Source organism: Telopea speciosissima, chromosome 10 (assembly GCF_018873765.1).
Source record: "Telopea speciosissima isolate NSW1024214 ecotype Mountain lineage chromosome 10, Tspe_v1, whole genome shotgun sequence".
In the NCBI taxonomy this organism is placed as follows: domain Eukaryota; kingdom Viridiplantae; phylum Streptophyta; class Magnoliopsida; order Proteales; family Proteaceae; genus Telopea; species Telopea speciosissima.
In genome coordinates, this window is record NC_057925.1 from 11,188,264 (window position 1) to 11,207,846 (window position 19,583).

The window sequence follows — 19,583 nt, forward strand, 5'->3', positions numbered from 1 at the left end:
GATGGAGAGAGAATCCGCCATTGTAGTCGACTAGGACCAGAAACGGAGAAGATGAAGGGCATAGGGGGCTCAATACCCTTAGATGTACACTCGTCGATCGTTGTTGTAGTCGACTGGGAATGGAGAAAGAGAAGAGGAAGAGGGCATGGGGCTAGGGTTCCAAAACTAAAGAAAACTAAGAAAGGAAGAAGGATTTCCTCGATTTGGGATTTGAATTTTAGCTTTTGATTTCATTTTTTTTTTTAAGCAATGTAATTTAAGGCATTTAATACGTTTAGAATGTATAATGTGTTTAATATGGATTTTGCGCTTGGTCTTCCTAGTCATTTTTGGAAGGAGTTATGGAGAGAGCTTGGAACCGTTCTCAACTAATGGGCGGACGGAAGTGGTTAACAAGACAATGGATAACATGTTGAGAGCACAGCTAGCTGATGACTATGAGCGCATACAAGACCACCCCCCAAAGGTGTTGCGATAGAGGATCAAGTGACTGAACTAGCATGAGGATTAGAACTAGCTAAGGAGTGAAGATCTTTCCCTATTTCCTCACTATGGCAAGTTGGTTGTTTGGAATGTCTTATTTTGTTTCACAGTTTCCTTTTTATTTTAATAAGAGATGTTATTAGTTTCTAAAATAAGTAGATTTAATTGAGATTTATTGGGTATATTTTATAGGGGGATATTTAATTATTGGGTTTTACTAATCGATATCGATACCAATACCAATTCGTATTTGTATCGGTGGAGATTGATATCGATTCCTGACCAATCCCATATCGATAGATCAGTACGAGCAAGGGTAGAAATGTACAATAATCAAATTTTTCAAAAGGCATAATCGATTCAGATTGATATGGACCGATCCAGATCAGTATCGATATCAATGCCGATTACTCAAACCCTAGTATATAATATACGTGACAAAGAGCACTAACCGGTGTTGCAACATGGTGTGTACCTGTGCTCAGGCACAACAGCGCTTGTAATGATCCATGTACCACCTGGAAAGGTGGAAAGGACCAGGGTGCGATGATCATTTTGCACATGGTTGTGTCGAGGCGCAGGTACATATTGCGTTGCAGCATTCCTTTTCTCATAATATACATCGACAAGCCCTCCAAATGGAATTTAGCTTGTCTCTAGGGAGCCCAGCACATTCAGGATACTGTCAACCGTTGGGTTATGCCGCACACATCCCTAGACATGCACCAAAATGTGTATGGTACAGTTCAATCGTTGGATGCCTCTTGACAGCACCTGGGCACGCCTCCGTGGAGACTTCTGGTTTTTTCTTAAAAAAGAAAAAACACGTGTACAGTTCATATCTTACAGAATAACCCGCGTCAAGTTCACAGACGATCAGGTCTCACTAACCCAAAACTCGAAGATTCTATTTCCCCAATTTAAGGACGAGATCTTTTATTTACAAAATGCGTGCTGACGTGGATATCACAATTGTCTCCCTCGTAGCGTTTTTCAGGAATTATTCCAAACAGACACCGCCCTAGTACGCAACATCTCGAAACCGCGGACAGTTTAGATGCGGATGCCACGTGGCACTCTTAGAATTGAAATTACATCGAAAACCAAAATCTCCCGATCTAAGCGCGAGTTCCCGCGTGTCCTTGGCGCCAAAAAGAAGTCAGTCAAACAAATTTTAGCATGGGCAACATTATGCAGTTACAAAACTACCCCTTCCTTTAGTATCTAAACCAGCAACGACACAAAAGTCATAAAACCAAAACCACTAGCGCAGCTTTCAGTATTCCTGTCACCTCCACTCCACCAGTGGAGCCCACTTTAATAATCCCCCCCACGATTGATCAATCTTAACCATTCAATCATGGTCAGCACTTTGAAGTCAACAAATGGACGGATAAGAAGACGTAGAGGCCAGTCATTGACGATTCATGGACCGATACGAGACGGTTTTCTCACACAACTACTTATCCACATTGATAGACATAAAATAAAAATAAAAATATTGAAATAAGTAAAAATTAATCAGAATAAATTATGTTCTAGAAAAATTTTAATAAATAAAAGATAAGAAGATAGAAAATCAAAGTCTCTCCAATAAAGATTAAAAACCGGATTCGATTAACCGGTGCTTCGGTTCCAATTCAATATATTTCTTTTTTGTTGTTGGGTTACCTGAATTAGTAGGGTTTTCTGAAGAAATAAATACATATCTAGAGAAAATCCTAAGTTTTTTGGTGGGAGGAGGATTTTATTCCCCGCTTCTTCCTCCCCTTCCTTTGAAGGATCGATGTCGATGTACTGCCAGGTTGGGATTTTAAGCGATAATCTATGATACCCATTTGGATAGTTTTGTTGATTGGGTTCAGAAACTTAAGTTCTTGGGTAAGTAACTGGGGAAGTTTTGCTTTTATCTGAATTCTTTTTTCTTGTTTGCATGACGATCAAGATTTTTAGCTTGAAAACCAAGTAACCCATTAGCGTTTTCTGCATAAAATTTGATCGGAGATTCACTTCTGGGTTTTTTTTTTTTTGAGTAAGCAGTTTCTTGTAGTTGAATTTTTTTTATCTGGGTAAGAGTTAATTTCATCAATTCATTACTGTAGTTTCTTTTGTTTTTGTTTTTCTTGATTGGAACTGTATTTGATAATTTTGATTTCGAAAAAAAAAAAAACGTAACGGAGATTGAGATAAGATCTTCTCCTTCTGATTCTTGGACTTCTTTCTTTTCGTTAATTGGTGCAGAGAAATCTGATCCTCGGCTTCGATATTTCAAACATGGCTACGGAAACTAGTTCGCTTGATTACTGGCGCAAGTACTTTCGGAGTACGAATTCGGATATCTTTAACGTCATTGAGTATGCAATAATGGTAGCTGCTTCAGATTGTCCTAATGAGCTTAAGAAGAGAAGGGATGGAATTGCTGAACGGCTCTATACCTGTAAATACACTCGGTGTTCTGGATGTGATGGTGTGGAGCTAGCTGTACGAAAGGAGGAAGAAGGGGATGATAGTGGTTGTAAAAGTAGTGGTGATTTTGTGGGTTCTGTTGGGAAGGAGAGCAAAGTTAATAGCTCTACAAATGATAACACTGAGAACGATATCAAAAGGGTGAGCAATTTCAGCTACGATGAAGCCGAGGCTCTGACAGAGGAGATTGAAGAGGAGAGTCTAATTGTGGGTGAGGTCTTGAGGATCAAAGAGATTCTTGTCAATAGTCAAGATCAGGTTTTTCCCTTACTATACCACCACTGCTCTATCAATTTGTTTTGATAATTTTGGTTTCTGTTATTGCTACTGTAATGGGATTTCCCTAGTTTGAATTTTCAATTTTATGTTGATCGGATAAAAATGGCAGTATGGAATGTGTTGTTAAGTTGATGGATTATAGTTTAGCTCTTCCGGTGTAGGTTGAAATTTCATTTGAACTTATGTTTAATCTATGCATGGTTGTTTTGATTGTCAGTTCCAAAGGATTAGTTTGAAGATCATTTCCATCTTTAGATCTGTCCTCAAATTGTTTGGTTACAGTCATTGCTGTTTTTGGAATGTGGATTATCAGATTAACCTTGCTTCAATTTTCGCAGTGTTGTCAGTTCTGATTGGGTGTGTGTTTGAAGTTCTGCTCCCATTATTTAATAACTTTGTGCTTGGAGTGTCCAATTATAGTTTTTCTTTTTATTTCTGATTGTCTGCTCCTCAAGTTTTTGTGGGTTTTCCAGTTCTGATTATTGATGCTTTGATTACTGCTATTTACAGTCTGGTGGGATATTGTTTGAATCATTAAGGCGGCTTCAATTGATGGCACTTACTGTGGATACATTGAAGGTTTGAGTTGAATCTAATTCTATCCTGTTTTTTTTCTATTTGTGTCAAGCAATTAAAATTTCAATTTGCATTCGTTGTTATAATCATACTTCCACTCTGTCTCCGAAGTAGTCGGAATACATTCTCTATTTAATGTGGTGTGCGGTTTCCTCTCTGTCATTGCAATTTGATAGCCTTCTTTGGAATTTGTTTTCCACAGGCAACAGAAATAGGAAAGGCAGTAAATTGCCTCCGGAAGCATAATGATAAGCAGATTCGTCACCTCACAAGAACTCTCATTGAGTATGAAATAACTGCCCCTGGCTATTGTGTTTTTTTATTCCATTACTTCTTTTCTTGTAGAGTGTAGAGCTGTGTGACCTGGTCACTTTAAAATGAGTGCAATCTCGGATCATATAGTAAAATTTTCAAACGTTCATAGCAGAGTTATCTTAATGCGAGTTCTTGCCTCTTCTGGTTGAAATTGGGATTTAACTTAGTAATGTGCACCTAAAATTTTCAACTATTATTATTTCACAGCTCATGTCAGCTTGTTTTTGAGCTTCTGCATTTGTAAGTTGACTAATATTACCCAGTCCTTCCTTTTCCACTTACGAACAGATAACAACCTACAAACCTATTGCTGTTCTTGACGAGGCCTAAATAGCAAAGCAGACCAACTCATAACTTCGTTGAGTTAGAGTCTACAAACCACTCCCAAGAGGAAGCTCCCTACCTTCTTGGGTTGTTCGTTGATATAATAAATTAGTGATGGATTCCTTTTATTACCTCTTACCTGATCACAATTATTTTAGTGGACCCATTTTGATTCTTGTTCTATTAAGGTTCTTAGAATAATTCATTTCCTTTTGTAGAAACCATAGTGAAAATTATTGTGGTTTTTCTTTGTTCTGTTTGTAGATTTGCTAAATACATCTTACTTGCACTCATAATTTCTTTGTCAAATGCAGTGGCTGGAAGGGTATGGTTGATGAGTGGGTGAATGCAGCAGCTGCAGTTGCTGGTACGGTTAGTGTAACAGAAGGTTCTCCAGATTCTATCAACCCTTCTGTTGTTGTTGATGAAGAAGAAGGGCTGCCTTCGCCTCCACTGGATGAAGGAATATTCTTTTCGACTCAGACTACTTCAATAGAGCTCTCTCAGGTAGAGAAAATTTTCTTTCTTATTTGAGAAAAATATCCTGTTTGAATTTTTATTGTTGGAAACTGATTGGGATCTGTTGTTTTTTTGTTCTTTTTGGAACTACTTATCTGGACCTATGAAAAGTTCTTTGATGGCATGGATGAAGATGGAAGTGAGTCAATTTTTTTCTCTATTCTGCTTCCAATATATTATTTTCTCTGGTATATTCTTTCTTGCTGAATTCTCCCGTCTTTAACCTTGTTCTGGAAATGTTTGTGCAGATCCTCGAAACAATGGGGAATTCGACAAGAAACGGGAGAATGGGAGAAAAACGACAATGGAGAGCCACAATAACCCAAAGAGGAAACCACTGCTTCCGGATGAGTCAAATATGCTCACCAAGGATAGCAAGGGCCAGCCAGTGAGGAAACCTGAAGCTGTTATCAGGCAAACGAAGCCCTCCAATACTGAGTCTGGGCCAGGGAGACCTCCAAAGCAAAGTTCGGTGCCCAAATCCAATAGTGAAACAAAGTTCCAACAGAAAATGGATATCAATGGAATACAGAAGAGGCCAGAGTCTGGTCAACAAGATGTAAGTGTCACAAGTAGTTTTCCTGTAGTTTAATGTTCAAGCATTGTTCTCTATGTCACTGAGATTTATTGATTTATTTCCGAATACTGATCGTCTTAGTTTCTCTTATTAGAAATTAAAGTCATCAGATGAAATTTCAGTCCGAGCAAAACTTGAAGCTGCTAAGAGGAAGCTTCAAGAGGGATACCAACAAGCTGAGAATGGTTAATTCATCCCCTAACTTGGTTACATTGCTTCTATGTTTTAAGTAGGAAGTCTTAAACTCAGTCTGATAGGCCACTGACATTTCTTGTTGTTGTGTACAGCCAAGAAACAACGGACAATACAGTTCATGGAGTTGCATGACCTCCCTAAGCAGGGGCTTGGTCATAGACTTCCTCATGTTAAACCAGGCAACAACAACAATTGGCAGTGGGCAAATGGACGACGGCACTGATTGTACTGATGTTACACCAAAGTTCATGGAACTGGATGTAATTACACCTTGTTTCTTCCATCGTGGAAGCTGATGATGGGCGAAACATCGAAACCCTTCCTGGCATTCCATCTCTTAATCCAGTCAGTAGTGTAGGAATTCAATGTTAGATACCCATCAATTTTGCTGGAGAGGAGAAGATGGGGTTGGGGAACAACTCAAAGTTGGGTTAAGGTCTCTTAGACTCTTTATCTGAAACATTCAAACGGATGATTACAACAATTCAAGTACATTACATGGAGGTAAAGAGATAGTATGATAGGATTCAATATAGAGAAACTTAAGTCGAACATGTTCATGATATTAGTTATAGTTATACCCTTCAACAATCTTGTTTATTCTTCCTTCAATTAAACTCTTTCTTGACATTTATAATGCACTTTGTGAAGTGCATTCCCATAGAATCATTTATCTGTATCATCTGTTGATCCTGTTCTATAAAATCAATTGAAGTTAGCAGGTTTTGCTGATCTGTTCAAGTTTATTCGATCTTGTCGAATTTTCTATCTAACTTGCCTTCCTAATCAAGCAAGATAGAAAATTGTAATCTAAATATGGAATTGTATATCATGAGTTAATGTTTTAGTCAATTAAGGGATCTGCAATAGCGCTTAGTACCGAATTATTGTGGTGGCAAGCTCGATCAGTTAAAAGTATTCTTCCATATCCTCTGATACTAAGTGATACTAAGGTATTATGTATTGAAATAAATTGAATGCCCTTGTCTAGTCGAACTTTATTTTTCTATTTATACATATCTTTTATAGGGTTTTATGCTTTGAAATTATATTTTGCATAGATCTCAAATATTTTCATATGTTTCTTAACCATTTCTATACGTTTCTACCTGATTAATATCAAACCTTGAATGGGTTCCACTAAAATCTACAACAAAACGTCATGAAAGACCTCAGCTCAGCTCACAATTGTTTTTAAAAAATTTACTCTTTTGCTTTTTAATAATTATTGATTGATATTTGTTTTAATTATTTTTTCCCATGTGATGAATAACTAACAGGGTGAGGAGGTGCACTGCATCCATAAAATATGAAAGCCAATTAAAGTGGGAAGCTGGTGGGAAAGGAATCCATAGCAGCCAAAACTTGTTTATATGGTCCACACATTTGAACAGTCCAGTGTGTGTTTTAAAATTACATTCTTTAATTTTACTTGCCATGGCATGACTTGAACCATCAGATCAAACGGTCAAAATTGATGAACAATTGACCATCCCCTAGTCTATGGTGACAAAAACTATGTAGAAGATCTATAAGACTATTTGTTGGGTAAGAGATTTTTGCTAATGCTTATTCAATTTAAGTGGGATCCATTTGGGCCCCATAATTCTGAACTTTTTCGTTAACTCGTTAATAAAGCAAAAATAATTAATTCCTCATGAAGTTTGGTGGGGCCCGGTCCGGTGCACGGCGGGAATAAGGGACGTTGCTTCCACGGGCATCGGCCCTGCCCTTTATTATTATTATATACTGTTGACCACGAGTTGTCGGTGTTGGATCTGGGTCCCACACTACCAAAACGGTCTTTAATCCTCTTCCAGTCTTTCTTATATTTTATATTAATAATATTTAAGAATTATGTAAATAATAGGGAGAAAGAATGCTACCTGATTGTGTGTAGTACGTGCGAAATGACTGCCACATCCCATGAAAAGGTAGAAATCTCTGAGAGCAAGATGGTCATTTGGTGCGATACTGTGTCTGGGAGCACATCACACGCAACCAAGTATTTCTTCCTAATGATATAAAAAAAAACAGTGGGGATTGGAGGATGATGGAGTTAATGGAGAAGGTTTGGTAAAGAAGCAAGTTTAGACTGAATGAGGTGATATGAGAAAGCGAACGTGGTTGAACTTCATTCTCAGCTTCCTTTCATAGTAGTATTTTTATGTTTTCTTGTTTTAAAGAAAGGAAAAACTTTCCATGTGGGGGAGCACAAGGGCCATGCACAATAGTCAATGAGACCACTGGCATCTCAGGTGCAGAATTTTCTCCTATAATGAGGGTGGGGCGGTCATTTCATCCCTCACCCTTTTCTTGGGCATGCATCCCTCAACCCCCACACACAACATTTTCCCTTAAAAAAGTTAAACGATTAATTAAATACCTCATTTTCTACCAAAAAAAAATTAAATACTCCACGTGATTTGTCCCCGCCAAAAGCTCATCATATCTGATTGAGATTTAATTGATTTGTCTTTCTAGTGTGATTTGATTTTTGTGATATCCATAGAATCTTGCTACTTTCTGTACTACTAATCCAAAATTTGCATAAAATACGCAATTAGGGGAATTAAAATAGATGGATAAGTACTAATTAAGTACTTTTTTGGCAATTTGATTGAAAACTAAATGATGGGACAAGTAGGGATGTAAACGGATCGGATTTGGATCGGATTTGGATCGGATATGGATCGGATTCGGATCGGATTTGGATTAGATGTGATCGAAGCCGGATATTCCCTGGCCGAATACGGATACCTCTAAACAGATTCGGATGCGGATCGGATTCGGATTTTCAACCATCCGTTTACATCTCTGCCTTGTGTAACCCAGACCTTCCTCCCCCTAGCGGATACAATTCACTGTCAATCCATATCTCTTAGATCATGATTCTCTTTTCATCATATTCTAGAACTTGTTTAATCTTCAAAAACCCTTAAAATCATTATTTACTTACTTTTTTATTATTAAGTATTCGGATTTTTTTCTAGGATGATTTTAATTGAAGTATTTGGATTATTTTTCGAATATCTCTAAATGAATACAGATACCCCTAAACAAATACGGATGCGAATTCGGATTCGGATTTCGGTTATCCATTTACATCCCTAGGAATAAGGTCTGAGACCCACATGACTTGGCTTCTTCTGACTGAAACGAATGGTGTTCAGATGGGCAAGTCCACTTTTATTTTTTTAATGAAAAACAAAACACTTTATTGGAAGAGAGAGAATTAGAGACACCTAAAGGCAAAAAAAAATTAAATAACAAGACCAAGAGAGGTTACTTAAGAAATCACCACATTGTTTCTTCATGGAACTTTCAGATTAGGCTTTCTTAAGTAAATATGTGGTTGATGTCTTCCACAACATTCTAATATAGGCAACAATTTGGAATGCTAATATTCTTATGCGGCATAGAGTCCTGCGTGGACAGGGTACAAGTCAGAGCACGCCACATGATAAAGCTGTGTCTTGGTATAATGTTTAAACTAGACAACATTCCACCAAAGGGCAAGACTAACTTTGGAATGGGCAAACTCCCAAGTAAAGATCGATGTGAAATACTTATATGATGATAGAACCCATTGAACCTCAACCATACTGGTAGCAGGTCAACAGAAGCAGAGGGACTTAGAACCCAAGAGCCATCAAATATTATGGAAGATACAAGAGTCATTCTATTTTTTGAATCTGCATCATATCTGATTCTCTCATCATGCTAAAAGAGAAGAACTCCAAATGAAGCCCTAGGCACCGGGCTTGCTGGAGAGAAGCCCGATCCTTGGAAAATAGGTTACATATCATTTGTCATTTGTGACCAACATAGGTTAAATTAAAGGGTAAAGTACACGTACCCCTTTATAATGCACTCAATATTCCTTGTACCCCCTAAGCGGCTCAATATTCCATATACCACCTCTCAATATTCCACGTATCACCCTTGATTTACATCCCAAATGCCAGATAGGTCCAATCCGTTAAATACCATCATTAGATGCCAATATTTTGATCATTTTACCCTTTGCTCTATTTTCTTAAATCTGAAAAGACTTAATTACCCTCACTTATTTGTTGGATTAAACTAATTGAAAATGACCATTTTACCCTTTGTTTTATTTTTATAAATAAAAAGACTTAATTGCCCTCACTTATTTGTTTTTAAGAACCTAACCCAACCTAATTACTAAAATGCCCTTATTATGACATAATTACCAAAATACCCTCATCTTCCCCAAAATCCATCAACCCTCCATCGTCTATGGTTTTTTCTTCTTTTCTCACCGAATCTGGTTCTGTCTCTGAACCAGGAAGGTCTATACCTGCAACAAGTCAAGCTGGGCTTCGATGATCCAAACGGAGCACTCTCCAACTGGAACGACAGAGACGAGACTCCATGTAACTGGTATGGCATCAAATGTGACTCGGTGACCGGTTCCATCAATTCCGTCGACCTTTCTAACACCAACATCGCTGGTCCCTTCCCTACCCTCCTCTGCCATCTCCATAACCTTTCTTTCATCTCTCTCTTCAACAACTCTATCAACTCGTCTCTCCCTGAAGAGATCTCTGCGTGTCGGAATCTCCAGCATCTAAACCTTGCCCAGAATCTCTTAATGGGTTCCCTTCCATCCTCCCTCTCCGACATACCAAATCTCCTTAAGTTTCCCTCGAAATTGGGAAAATTTAGCGAAATATTTGTCTTTGAGTGAATATCAAAATCGAAATTGAGAGGAAATGGAAAGAATAATGACTCCACTGAAATTTGTAAGGGTATTGAAATCTGGCTCTCACACACACAACAGTTTTCATGGGGCCAAAACAACAAGACTCCTTACGAAAGTGCCAGATTCCATGTATGCTTGACCTCACCGGAAACAACTTCTCCGGAGATATTCCGGAGAGCTTGGGCCGTTTTCCCAGGCTTGAGGTGCTCTCACTTGTTGAAAACCTCTTCAATGGAATCATTCCATCGTTCCTCGGAAACATTTCTACGTTGAAACAGCTGAACTTGAAGACGATGGAGGGTTGATGGATTTTGGGGAAGATGAGGGTATTTTGGTAATTATATCCTAGTAAAGGCATTTTAGTAATTAGGTTGGGTTAGGTTTTTAAGAACAAATAAGTGAGGGCAATTAGGCCTTTTCATTTATAAAAATAAAACAAAGGGTAAAATGGTCATTTTCAATTAGTTTAGTCCAACAAATAAGTTAGGGTAATTAAGTCTTTTCAGATTTAAGAAAATGGAGCAAAGGGTAAAATGATCAAAATATTGGCATCTAACGGTGGTATTTAACGGATTGGACCTATCTGGCATTTGGGATGTAAAGCAGGGGTGATACGTGGAATATTGAGCCGCTTAGGGGGGTACGAGGAATATTGGGTGCATTATGGGGGGTACGTGTACTAGTAGATGATTCCTAGCTAGATCATCTACTGTTATGTTCAATTATCTGGAGGAAAGGACTGAATCATATTTTGGCGTTGGGGTTGGGGGCCAAGCACTTGGGTTTGAAAGATCACAACGACCTTTTTTTTTTATTTCTCTTAGGAACCACAACAACTTCAATATCCATTCTCTCACAAATGAGATTTAATTTTGGGGTTTTTTTATTGACGCCCCTTAAGGTGTCAAATAATTTGTAAAGTCATTTTTTACCATCTTAGTACTATATACATTTTTTGATAATATGTTACTTCTAAATAATTTTTGAAATTTCTTTTATATCCTTAACTTAAAGAACCTTTTGAGAATAAGAAAGAGGTAATTAAAAGGATATGTCCCATAAAGGTGTCATCCAGACACTCTCCTTAGTTTTTACTTTAAAATCTAGAAAATCTTAAGCTTAGACCTATACAACTTTAACTGGGTGGGAATGGAAGCCGTGCATCAACGGGCTATGATGTAAGAGCCCAGGGCTAGTCTCGCTTAATGGGCTAATTTCTGGTGGATGGACTAAGTGGTCGACCTCATCAAACACAACTATACTGATCTAAGTGCAGTAATGACAATATGGGACACTACATGCATGTGCTATTCTATTGGAATTATAATTGAATTAATAATATCACATAGACATCTATCAGAAGATTTTCACGTTAACTACATCAATGGCGATGCGAAGAACAATATCATCCACATGGGGCTCACATATCCAAAGCAAGAGAGAGAAAATAATAAAAAACCGAATATGAGAGATACCCTGACGCCGAGGGAAACTTGCTCCATCAAGCAATGCCCAATTAAACTTGTGTACAAGACTGGCTAATGCAAGTTCAACAAGAGTGATCGCAAATTGGGTTCCCGGGCATCCCTGCTGACCTGCCCCAAACGGAATTAGTTGGAAATCATGGCCCCTGAAATCAATAGAGCTAGTAGCATCATTCAAGAACCTCTTTGGATTAAACTTCTCTGGTTCATCCCATGACACAGGGTCCCTTCCAATGGCCCATGCATTGATTATTACTATTGTCTTGGCCGGAATATCAAATCCTTGCATTTTAACATCTTCCATGGATTCATGTGGAACCAACAAAGGGGCCGGAGGATGCAGTCTTAGTGTCTCTTTAATCATTGCTTTCAAATAATGCATTTGTTCTATAACATCTTGTGTAATATTTTCCTTACCCCTTGCGATCCCCCTCACTTCTTCTTGAATTTCTTTCATGACTTCTGGATGCTTTAAAAGCTCTGCCATTGTCCATTGTAGGAGTGCATTTGAGGTATCAGTTCCACCAGTAAACATATCCTACAAGATATGAAAGAGGATAATGAAAATTTTAAGTGAATTAAGAAGTTGTAATTATATTTTTTTTTTTTTGCCCTCGTGTTATTCCTAAAAGTTAATAAAAATAAGGGTCAAAAGGAGTTTTCAATACAAGTTAAAAGTGACTTATCATTACAAGTTATCATTGTCATAGGTGAAATGACAAGATTTACCCTTGTGGGAAAGAAAAAAGTTCTTTTAACCTAAAAAGACAGTAAAAGTAAGGTTACAATCTGGATCTTTATCTCCTCCAGTTCTCTGTCTGGCCCAGTTCCTCTAACAAGGGGCTGGAATAACCACCTTACCCTTGCTCAAACACTCTACCCGGGTGGGGTCCACCACCCCCTATTAGAGGAACTGGGGAATTGGGCCGGGCAAGGACCTGGAGGAGATAATTTTCCTTACAATCTTGCTACAACAAGATTTTCTCAGTAATTCTTTTAGGATAATCTTCGATATACATGTGTAAAAGAAAACTTTGTCCAAATGAAATTGAAGTTCAGCCCAAATTCAACCGCTCAATTTCCCTCTAAATTCCTATAGGAAATGTTTGGTTTAGTTAATCTGAAGAATTAGAGTCTACGAAATCTTGATTCGTACAAACAAAGATTGTTTGGTTGATTTGAGATGGATTCTACAGAATCTACATGATTCTTCATTTCAATGTCAAATTGACTCGTAGAAGAATTCACCTCATGAGGTGAAATCCAACGAGAAACTCACTTTTGAGGTACCCCGTATATAAATCGAAAAGTTATGTGATTCCAACGTACCCTAAATCTCCAAATCGCTACCCTATTTCCAAAAAATTAGGGTAACTAAACAATTTTTTAGGAAAATCAAGACAGAGAATCAAGGTAACCAATAAGTTATTCATGATGATTCATGTTACAAAATCAGGATAACCAAACAGTTAAATTTCAAAGTTATGAATCCACAGAAACTGATTTCATGAAATCTGATCCAGAATCAAAATCTAATTCTTCAAAATAACTGAAACAAAACACTTCCATAGAGTTTGTGGGGAGAACAATCCCACATCGATTACCCTTGAGATCTTCTGTTACCTCGTGTACCTGAGAGCTTTTGGGTTATGGGACTCTCTAGTACACGATAGGAATAACATATTAACATGGATCATAACCAAATGACTTCATTTTTTTTTTTTGGGAGGGGAGGGGGCAAAAATAAAAAGGAAAAAAGGAAAAAATAAACAAAAACAAAAATTACTTACCAATACAATGCTTTTGATGTTCTCTATGCCAAGAGCAATTTCAGAGTTCTTATCCCCTTGAATCTGAAGGAGGAAATCCACAAAGTCTTGGCCACCACTATAGCCCTTTGTCCTCTTTCCATGTGTATGGTCCTGAATTACTTGATCAAGAAAAGAATCTACCTCTGCATAAGTTTTCTTAACCCTCTTCTCCAACCCATTTACATAATTCACCCATGCAAGCCATGGTATGTAATCTGCTACATTAAAAGATCCTACCAGGTACCCCATTTCCCTCATCATCTCTTTAAACCTCCTACCACTACCTTCCTCCCCACCATACTTCTTCCCTAGAGCAACCCTACAAATTTAACATCATTTGTTAAAGACATGAGCACCTCACTCAAGTTCACCAAAGCTGAGAATGAAGGTGAAGATGATCAAGAACTAATGATATTTTCGGTCATTGATCTCGTCTCTTCTTCCCTTACCGGCCGGAGCGATTGAACCCTCTTCGAATTTAGAAGCTGAAAGGACACAAATTCTTCTTACTTGTCTCCAATACTCACCATAAGGTGTTAAGGCAATGTCTTTGAGATCATAAGAGAGTCTCCTACCAAAGCTTGTATCAGGTCTACTTGAGAAGATTAGGTCATGGGTTTTCATGATTTCACGAGCCATATTAGCTGATGAAACCACAATAACTGGTTTGTTTCCAAAGTGTAAAAGCATGAGAGGGCAATGCCTTTGAGCCAAGGATTGGAGTTTTTGGTGTGGCAAAGGGCCTAACTGATGGAGATTCCCTATAATGGGGAGCTTGTATGGTGAAGGTGGTAGGTGGTGTCCTTTGTTTCCTACTCTATAATTCTTGAAAAAGAGAACAAAGAGAATGAGAAAGCAAAGCAGCAAGAAGGCATCAAGTAACCATTGCAGAATATTAGACATCTTCACTTGTTGCAACTCTATATAACTATGTAGTGCAGGGGATATGGAGGATTAATACCTCACTCATATATATATATGGAGGAAACGATATTGGGCTTTGATGTTTGGTGATGGAGGATGTAATGTGCCTATTATCCACTTGACCCATGCACCAAAAAGGATAAAAACCTATTATCCAAAATTCCAAGTTCTAACTAATCTTCCTGTTCTAAGACAACCAGTCCAACTCAATCAATCCAAAACACAGTGACCTGGACCACTGAGCATAGTACTAAATCTCGCTTCGGAAGGTTATTTTGGTCAGATCAAATTTCTGAGATATCAAAATTTCGTTGAAACATTGTATTTTTTTTTTTTTCTGAGTTTTGCTTGGTCATTTTGGAGTGCAAAATGCCAAAATGAACGAAATACCTAAATTTCAACAAAACGGTGCATTTTTTAAACCGAAATTTTCGAAACGAGATGATCTAAATTTTCAAAATATTGCATTTTTTATTTCGACAGACCATCTCATCTTGGACCCACCAAAATTTTGGTGAGATTTTGAACTATGTCATTGAGTAACCTGGTGGATCAACCCAACATACACATTCATGGCCTTCCCTTGTTTCAACATAAAATGCTAAGGAGGAAACAATTTGTTCATTGTTTTTTTTTTCTATTTTACATTGAAACAAAATCTAAAATTTTGATTTACCTGCTTTTATCAGTCAGGTTTTGAATGAGATTTTTTATTTATTTGTTTAGTGTAAAGAGGTTTTCAATGAGTTAGAACAATTTAATTGACCGGCCGGTTGAACCAATTTTCAGTCACCCAGTCACCAAAACGGATTAATTGGAACTGGGCCAGATTGGATTATGATTATATAAATTTGTAGACAGTTTCAGTCCTAAAAGTCTCCCTATGGTGATGGTTATGTCTTGATGTTGACCCCAACTTCCAACCCTCCAAAAATGGGATAAAGGGATGCAAATAATTTTATTCCCTTGTTTACAAGAACCAAAGTGGATTCCATTTAGGGAAAATTACATGATTAGCTACTTGTGGGTTTTTATTTACAAAACTGTCCACTCTATGTTTGAGTTAACAAAAATAGACACAAACAAGTTAAGGTTTACAAAACTGGACAAAATAGTGTCTCTCCCTCCCACACTTACTTATTTAGACATTTTTATCCTTGTCATTGCCTTCTCGCCCAGGCATCTTCCGTTCCTTGCAACCCTACCCTTGTCCCAACCACCGCCATTCTCTGCTACCCCAAGTAACAAAGGACAAAAAAAAAAGAGATTTTTTTAGAGGGGAATTGCCGAGGAAGGAAGGAGAGTTACTGTTTTGTTTAGTTTTGTAAAACTAAACTTGTTTTTGTCTATTTTTATTAATTCAAACATAGGGTGGATAGTTTTGTAAATAAAAACCCAAAAATAGCTAATCATGTAATTTTCCCTTCCATCCATGCGCCTAAAATAGGTACGAGATGGTTCTTCTACGTGAACCTGAGCTGGTCTCCAATTTATTGGCCTATGCACGTTATCTGTGGGGGCCAATAACCTCTCTTTCCTACCCTATTTCTGTAATTTATTGGTCTGTGCATGGTGCACTCAATCTATAAGAAGCAACAACCTTACTTTCCTACTCTAATTTTGTCATTTATTGCCAATAGCCTTTCTTTCCTATTGTATTTTTAGTCATTTATTGAACCGTGCACGCAAGTAACCTTTCTTTCCTATTCAGTGTATAGGTTTGTCCTTCATAAACACTGGAATCTTCCGTAAGTCACTAAGAAACAATAAATCAGTAAACATGTGAAGGCATAAAAATCAAGTGGGTTAAACACTTGAGGGTAGACAAGTTGCAATGGTGGGTAGGGTAAATTACACGTTACCCTCTGATTTTCAAACGAAATTCATATCACTCCCTGATTTTTGAAAAAACTCAAATTATCCCTCGGTTTAGACCCCAATGTGACAAATTAGTCTCTACCGATAGTTTTATACTGTTAAGTGATGATGCCAGCTAGTTAAATAAATTTAAATTTCTAAACTATCCTTGACCAATGTTGAAGATGATGGAAGGGTAGTATTGTAAATTTAATTGTAATGTTTTAGTACAAAGGTAAAATAGTCTTTTCACACAAATAACTAACAGCAGACTAACATCGTTACTGTAGAGGAGGGTAATTTGAGTTTTTTAAAAAACCAGAGGGTGATCTGAATTTCATGTGAAAATCAGGGGGTGATGTATAATTTACCCTTTCTTTTTGGGGGGGTAGGGGTGGGGGGGTTCTATCTTATATCTTAGCACACAAAAAATTGGCACCATTTACGCACTTAGCAAAGATGGGTGGATGGTGTGGGTCATGTTATTGTGGGACGTCCCAAACAAACATGGCCAGAAATTGTTTGAAATTAAATTGATTACAAAGATCAAGAAGCCAAAGATTGCAGTAGAGGATCCGGATCACACTTGATGGGGAGTTATGCTAGTTATTGGGTCAGCTATGTGTTTCCCAGAAGTTAGGGAGTTAGTGGGTTTCACGTGTAATCGTGGACTATCATCACATGGGGTATTTTCATGTATAAATGGAAGCTATGTGAATGAGAAAGATCATCAGACGAATTACTATCTTCTACTACTCTTGAGTAGGGAGGTCAGCGTTCCTCGATAAAGGCTTTTATTTTCTCATCTTTAGTTCTTATAATTCCATAGATCTTCTACCAATTCTCTCAACATCATAGGTGAAAAGAAACGTTCATACTCTTACAAACCAAAAACTGAGTTCAAAGTGATCGAAAAGTACATATGTACCTCGAATTTTTATTATCTCCAATTCGTTGCCCACTCCAATTGCTCACATAGGAGCTTAAATGACCACCCTACCCCACCTTGGGTAGTGTATTCGGGCAGGGAATAGGCCGGTCATTTCTGCTCTAGTGAAATAGTATTTTTACAATTTTTATGAAGCTTTAGACACCCTTCTTAACCATTTTTCGTAGTTGTTTTTGTTGAAATTTAATTTATTTTTTTTTTGGTAAGGATTTGTTGAAATTTAACATGTGAGATGTGTGTAAGTAAGATCTACATTCATATGGACCCACTAACATTTGCATCATGCATATATCCATGTGGTTGACAAAATCTAGGCGTTACAATTGTGATGACATTTAGATTTCTCAATTAAAAAAAGAAAAAAATCATTAGAAAGTTAATTCTAGAGTGAATACATTCTCATGAATCAAGTCATCCCTGACACTTCAAGTGTATCAATACAATGTTGAGGATTGATGTCTTGTATTATGTGGTTTGGGTTATGGGACAGCCTCCAAATGTTCATTGTAAACAAGGAGGTGTGAGGAATAAGTGTGCGATTGAATTGTTAAGTTGTATTGTGCATCATACCGAGGTCGGATTTGGGTTGTACCCTAAACGATCATTTGCACCGTGGATGTAGGCACACTGTCGAATCACGTATTCATGTGTTGTGGGTTGTATTACTTTGTGGATATTTTGGATGTGTACTATGCAAGAGCGAGTATACGCATGTGAATGGGTGTTGTGATGTGTGTATGTGACTATGTGCTTGAGTGTCAATGATTTTGGATACAACTAATTCACCCTCCCTATCTGAACTCCCTTGAAACCCTAGCATTACTGTGTCTATTACAACTTCAAAAACTGAGATCCAAGAAAACTATGTCCCCATAGGTCTACTAACCTAGCTGATCTTTAAACCATTCTTTTATCACCTTCTTCTAAATATTCAGATCTTGAATGAGAGAGAGAGAGAGAGAGAAGGAGGAGTCCATAGATGTGCTATATAGATTTAGCCATAAATCAGAGCTACTCCCACCATAGTTCTAATGTAGTCATTTCTTACTTTGTCCTTTCTGCTTTTGCCACATCCATTTTAACATCCTCATGTCCTCTACTCATAGTTTATCTATATTCTGCTTCTTAACTGGCCAACATTTTCGCACCATACATCATAACCGATCGTATGATAGTCTTCTAAAATTTTCGTTTAAGCTTTAAAGGAATACGCCAATCATACAATACTCTGTATACACCTCTCAACCACCCTATTTTAGTTCTCTGGACAAAATCATCTTTTATATCACCTTCTTTACATATGATTGAGCCCAAATACCTAACTAATCACTTTGTTGAATCTTCCTCTCATCAATATTTACCTTCTCATTATATGTCATATTATAACTAAAATGACACACCATATACTCCCTCTTTATTCTACTTAACTTAAAATCTTTTTTATTCCAAAGTTGATATCCATTGCTCTAACTTGGCGTTAATCACTGTTTTTGTCTTGTTCACCAACACAATATCATTAGTGAAAAGCATACACCAAGAAGTCTCATCTTGGATGTTTCTAATTAAATCATCCTTAATAAGCACAAACAGATAAGGGCTTAAGGTTGATCCTTGATGTAACCCAATTGTAATTGAAAATTCACTAGTACCTTGGCCCCCCACCGTTTTTACGCTAGTCACTACATCTTTATACATATCTTTAATTATATCCACATATTTACTTGAAACCCTTATCTTCTCAAGGATATGTCAAATTATATCTCTAGGGACTCTGTCGTAGGCTTTTTCTAGGTCAATAAATATTATATGAAGATCCTGATTCTTTGACTTTTTATATCTTTCCATGAGCCTCCTAAGTAAGTAAAAAGCTTCCAACATGGATCTACCTGGTATAAAACTAAACTGGTTATCTAAAATAAGATATTCTTTTCTCAAGTGGGTTTGTATAACCCGCTCCCATAACTTCATAGTATAGCTCATTAGTTATTAAAATAAATATAAAATGACATCATTTGTAATTTTAGCTACTTAATCTATTCATTTTAAGCTGGAATCATGCCAATGAGATGCTTGCTTGATCCTCTATCACATAGAC

At 37.4% G+C, this 19,583-nt stretch overlaps 1 protein-coding gene and 1 pseudogene across 1 annotated transcript; one reads left to right on the forward strand and one right to left on the reverse strand.

Annotated features, from left to right (window-relative positions):
* The first annotated feature begins 2,724 nt into the window (after nt 1-2,724).
* Nucleotides 2,725-6,393, forward strand: LOC122644166 (probable mediator of RNA polymerase II transcription subunit 26b). The gene is made up of 8 exons (XM_043837780.1): nt 2,725-3,207; nt 3,739-3,807; nt 4,007-4,089; nt 4,758-4,950; nt 5,074-5,101; nt 5,211-5,521; nt 5,634-5,724; nt 5,827-6,393. The coding sequence occupies exons 1-8, from the start codon at nt 2,758-2,760 to the stop codon at nt 5,955-5,957; spliced, it is 1,356 nt and encodes a 451-aa protein (XP_043693715.1). The 5' UTR covers nt 2,725-2,757; the 3' UTR covers nt 5,958-6,393.
* A 5,426-nt stretch (nt 6,394-11,819) lies between these two features.
* On the reverse strand, nt 11,820-14,661 carry LOC122643223 (annotated as a pseudogene).
* Between the last annotated feature and the right edge of the window lie 4,922 nt (nt 14,662-19,583).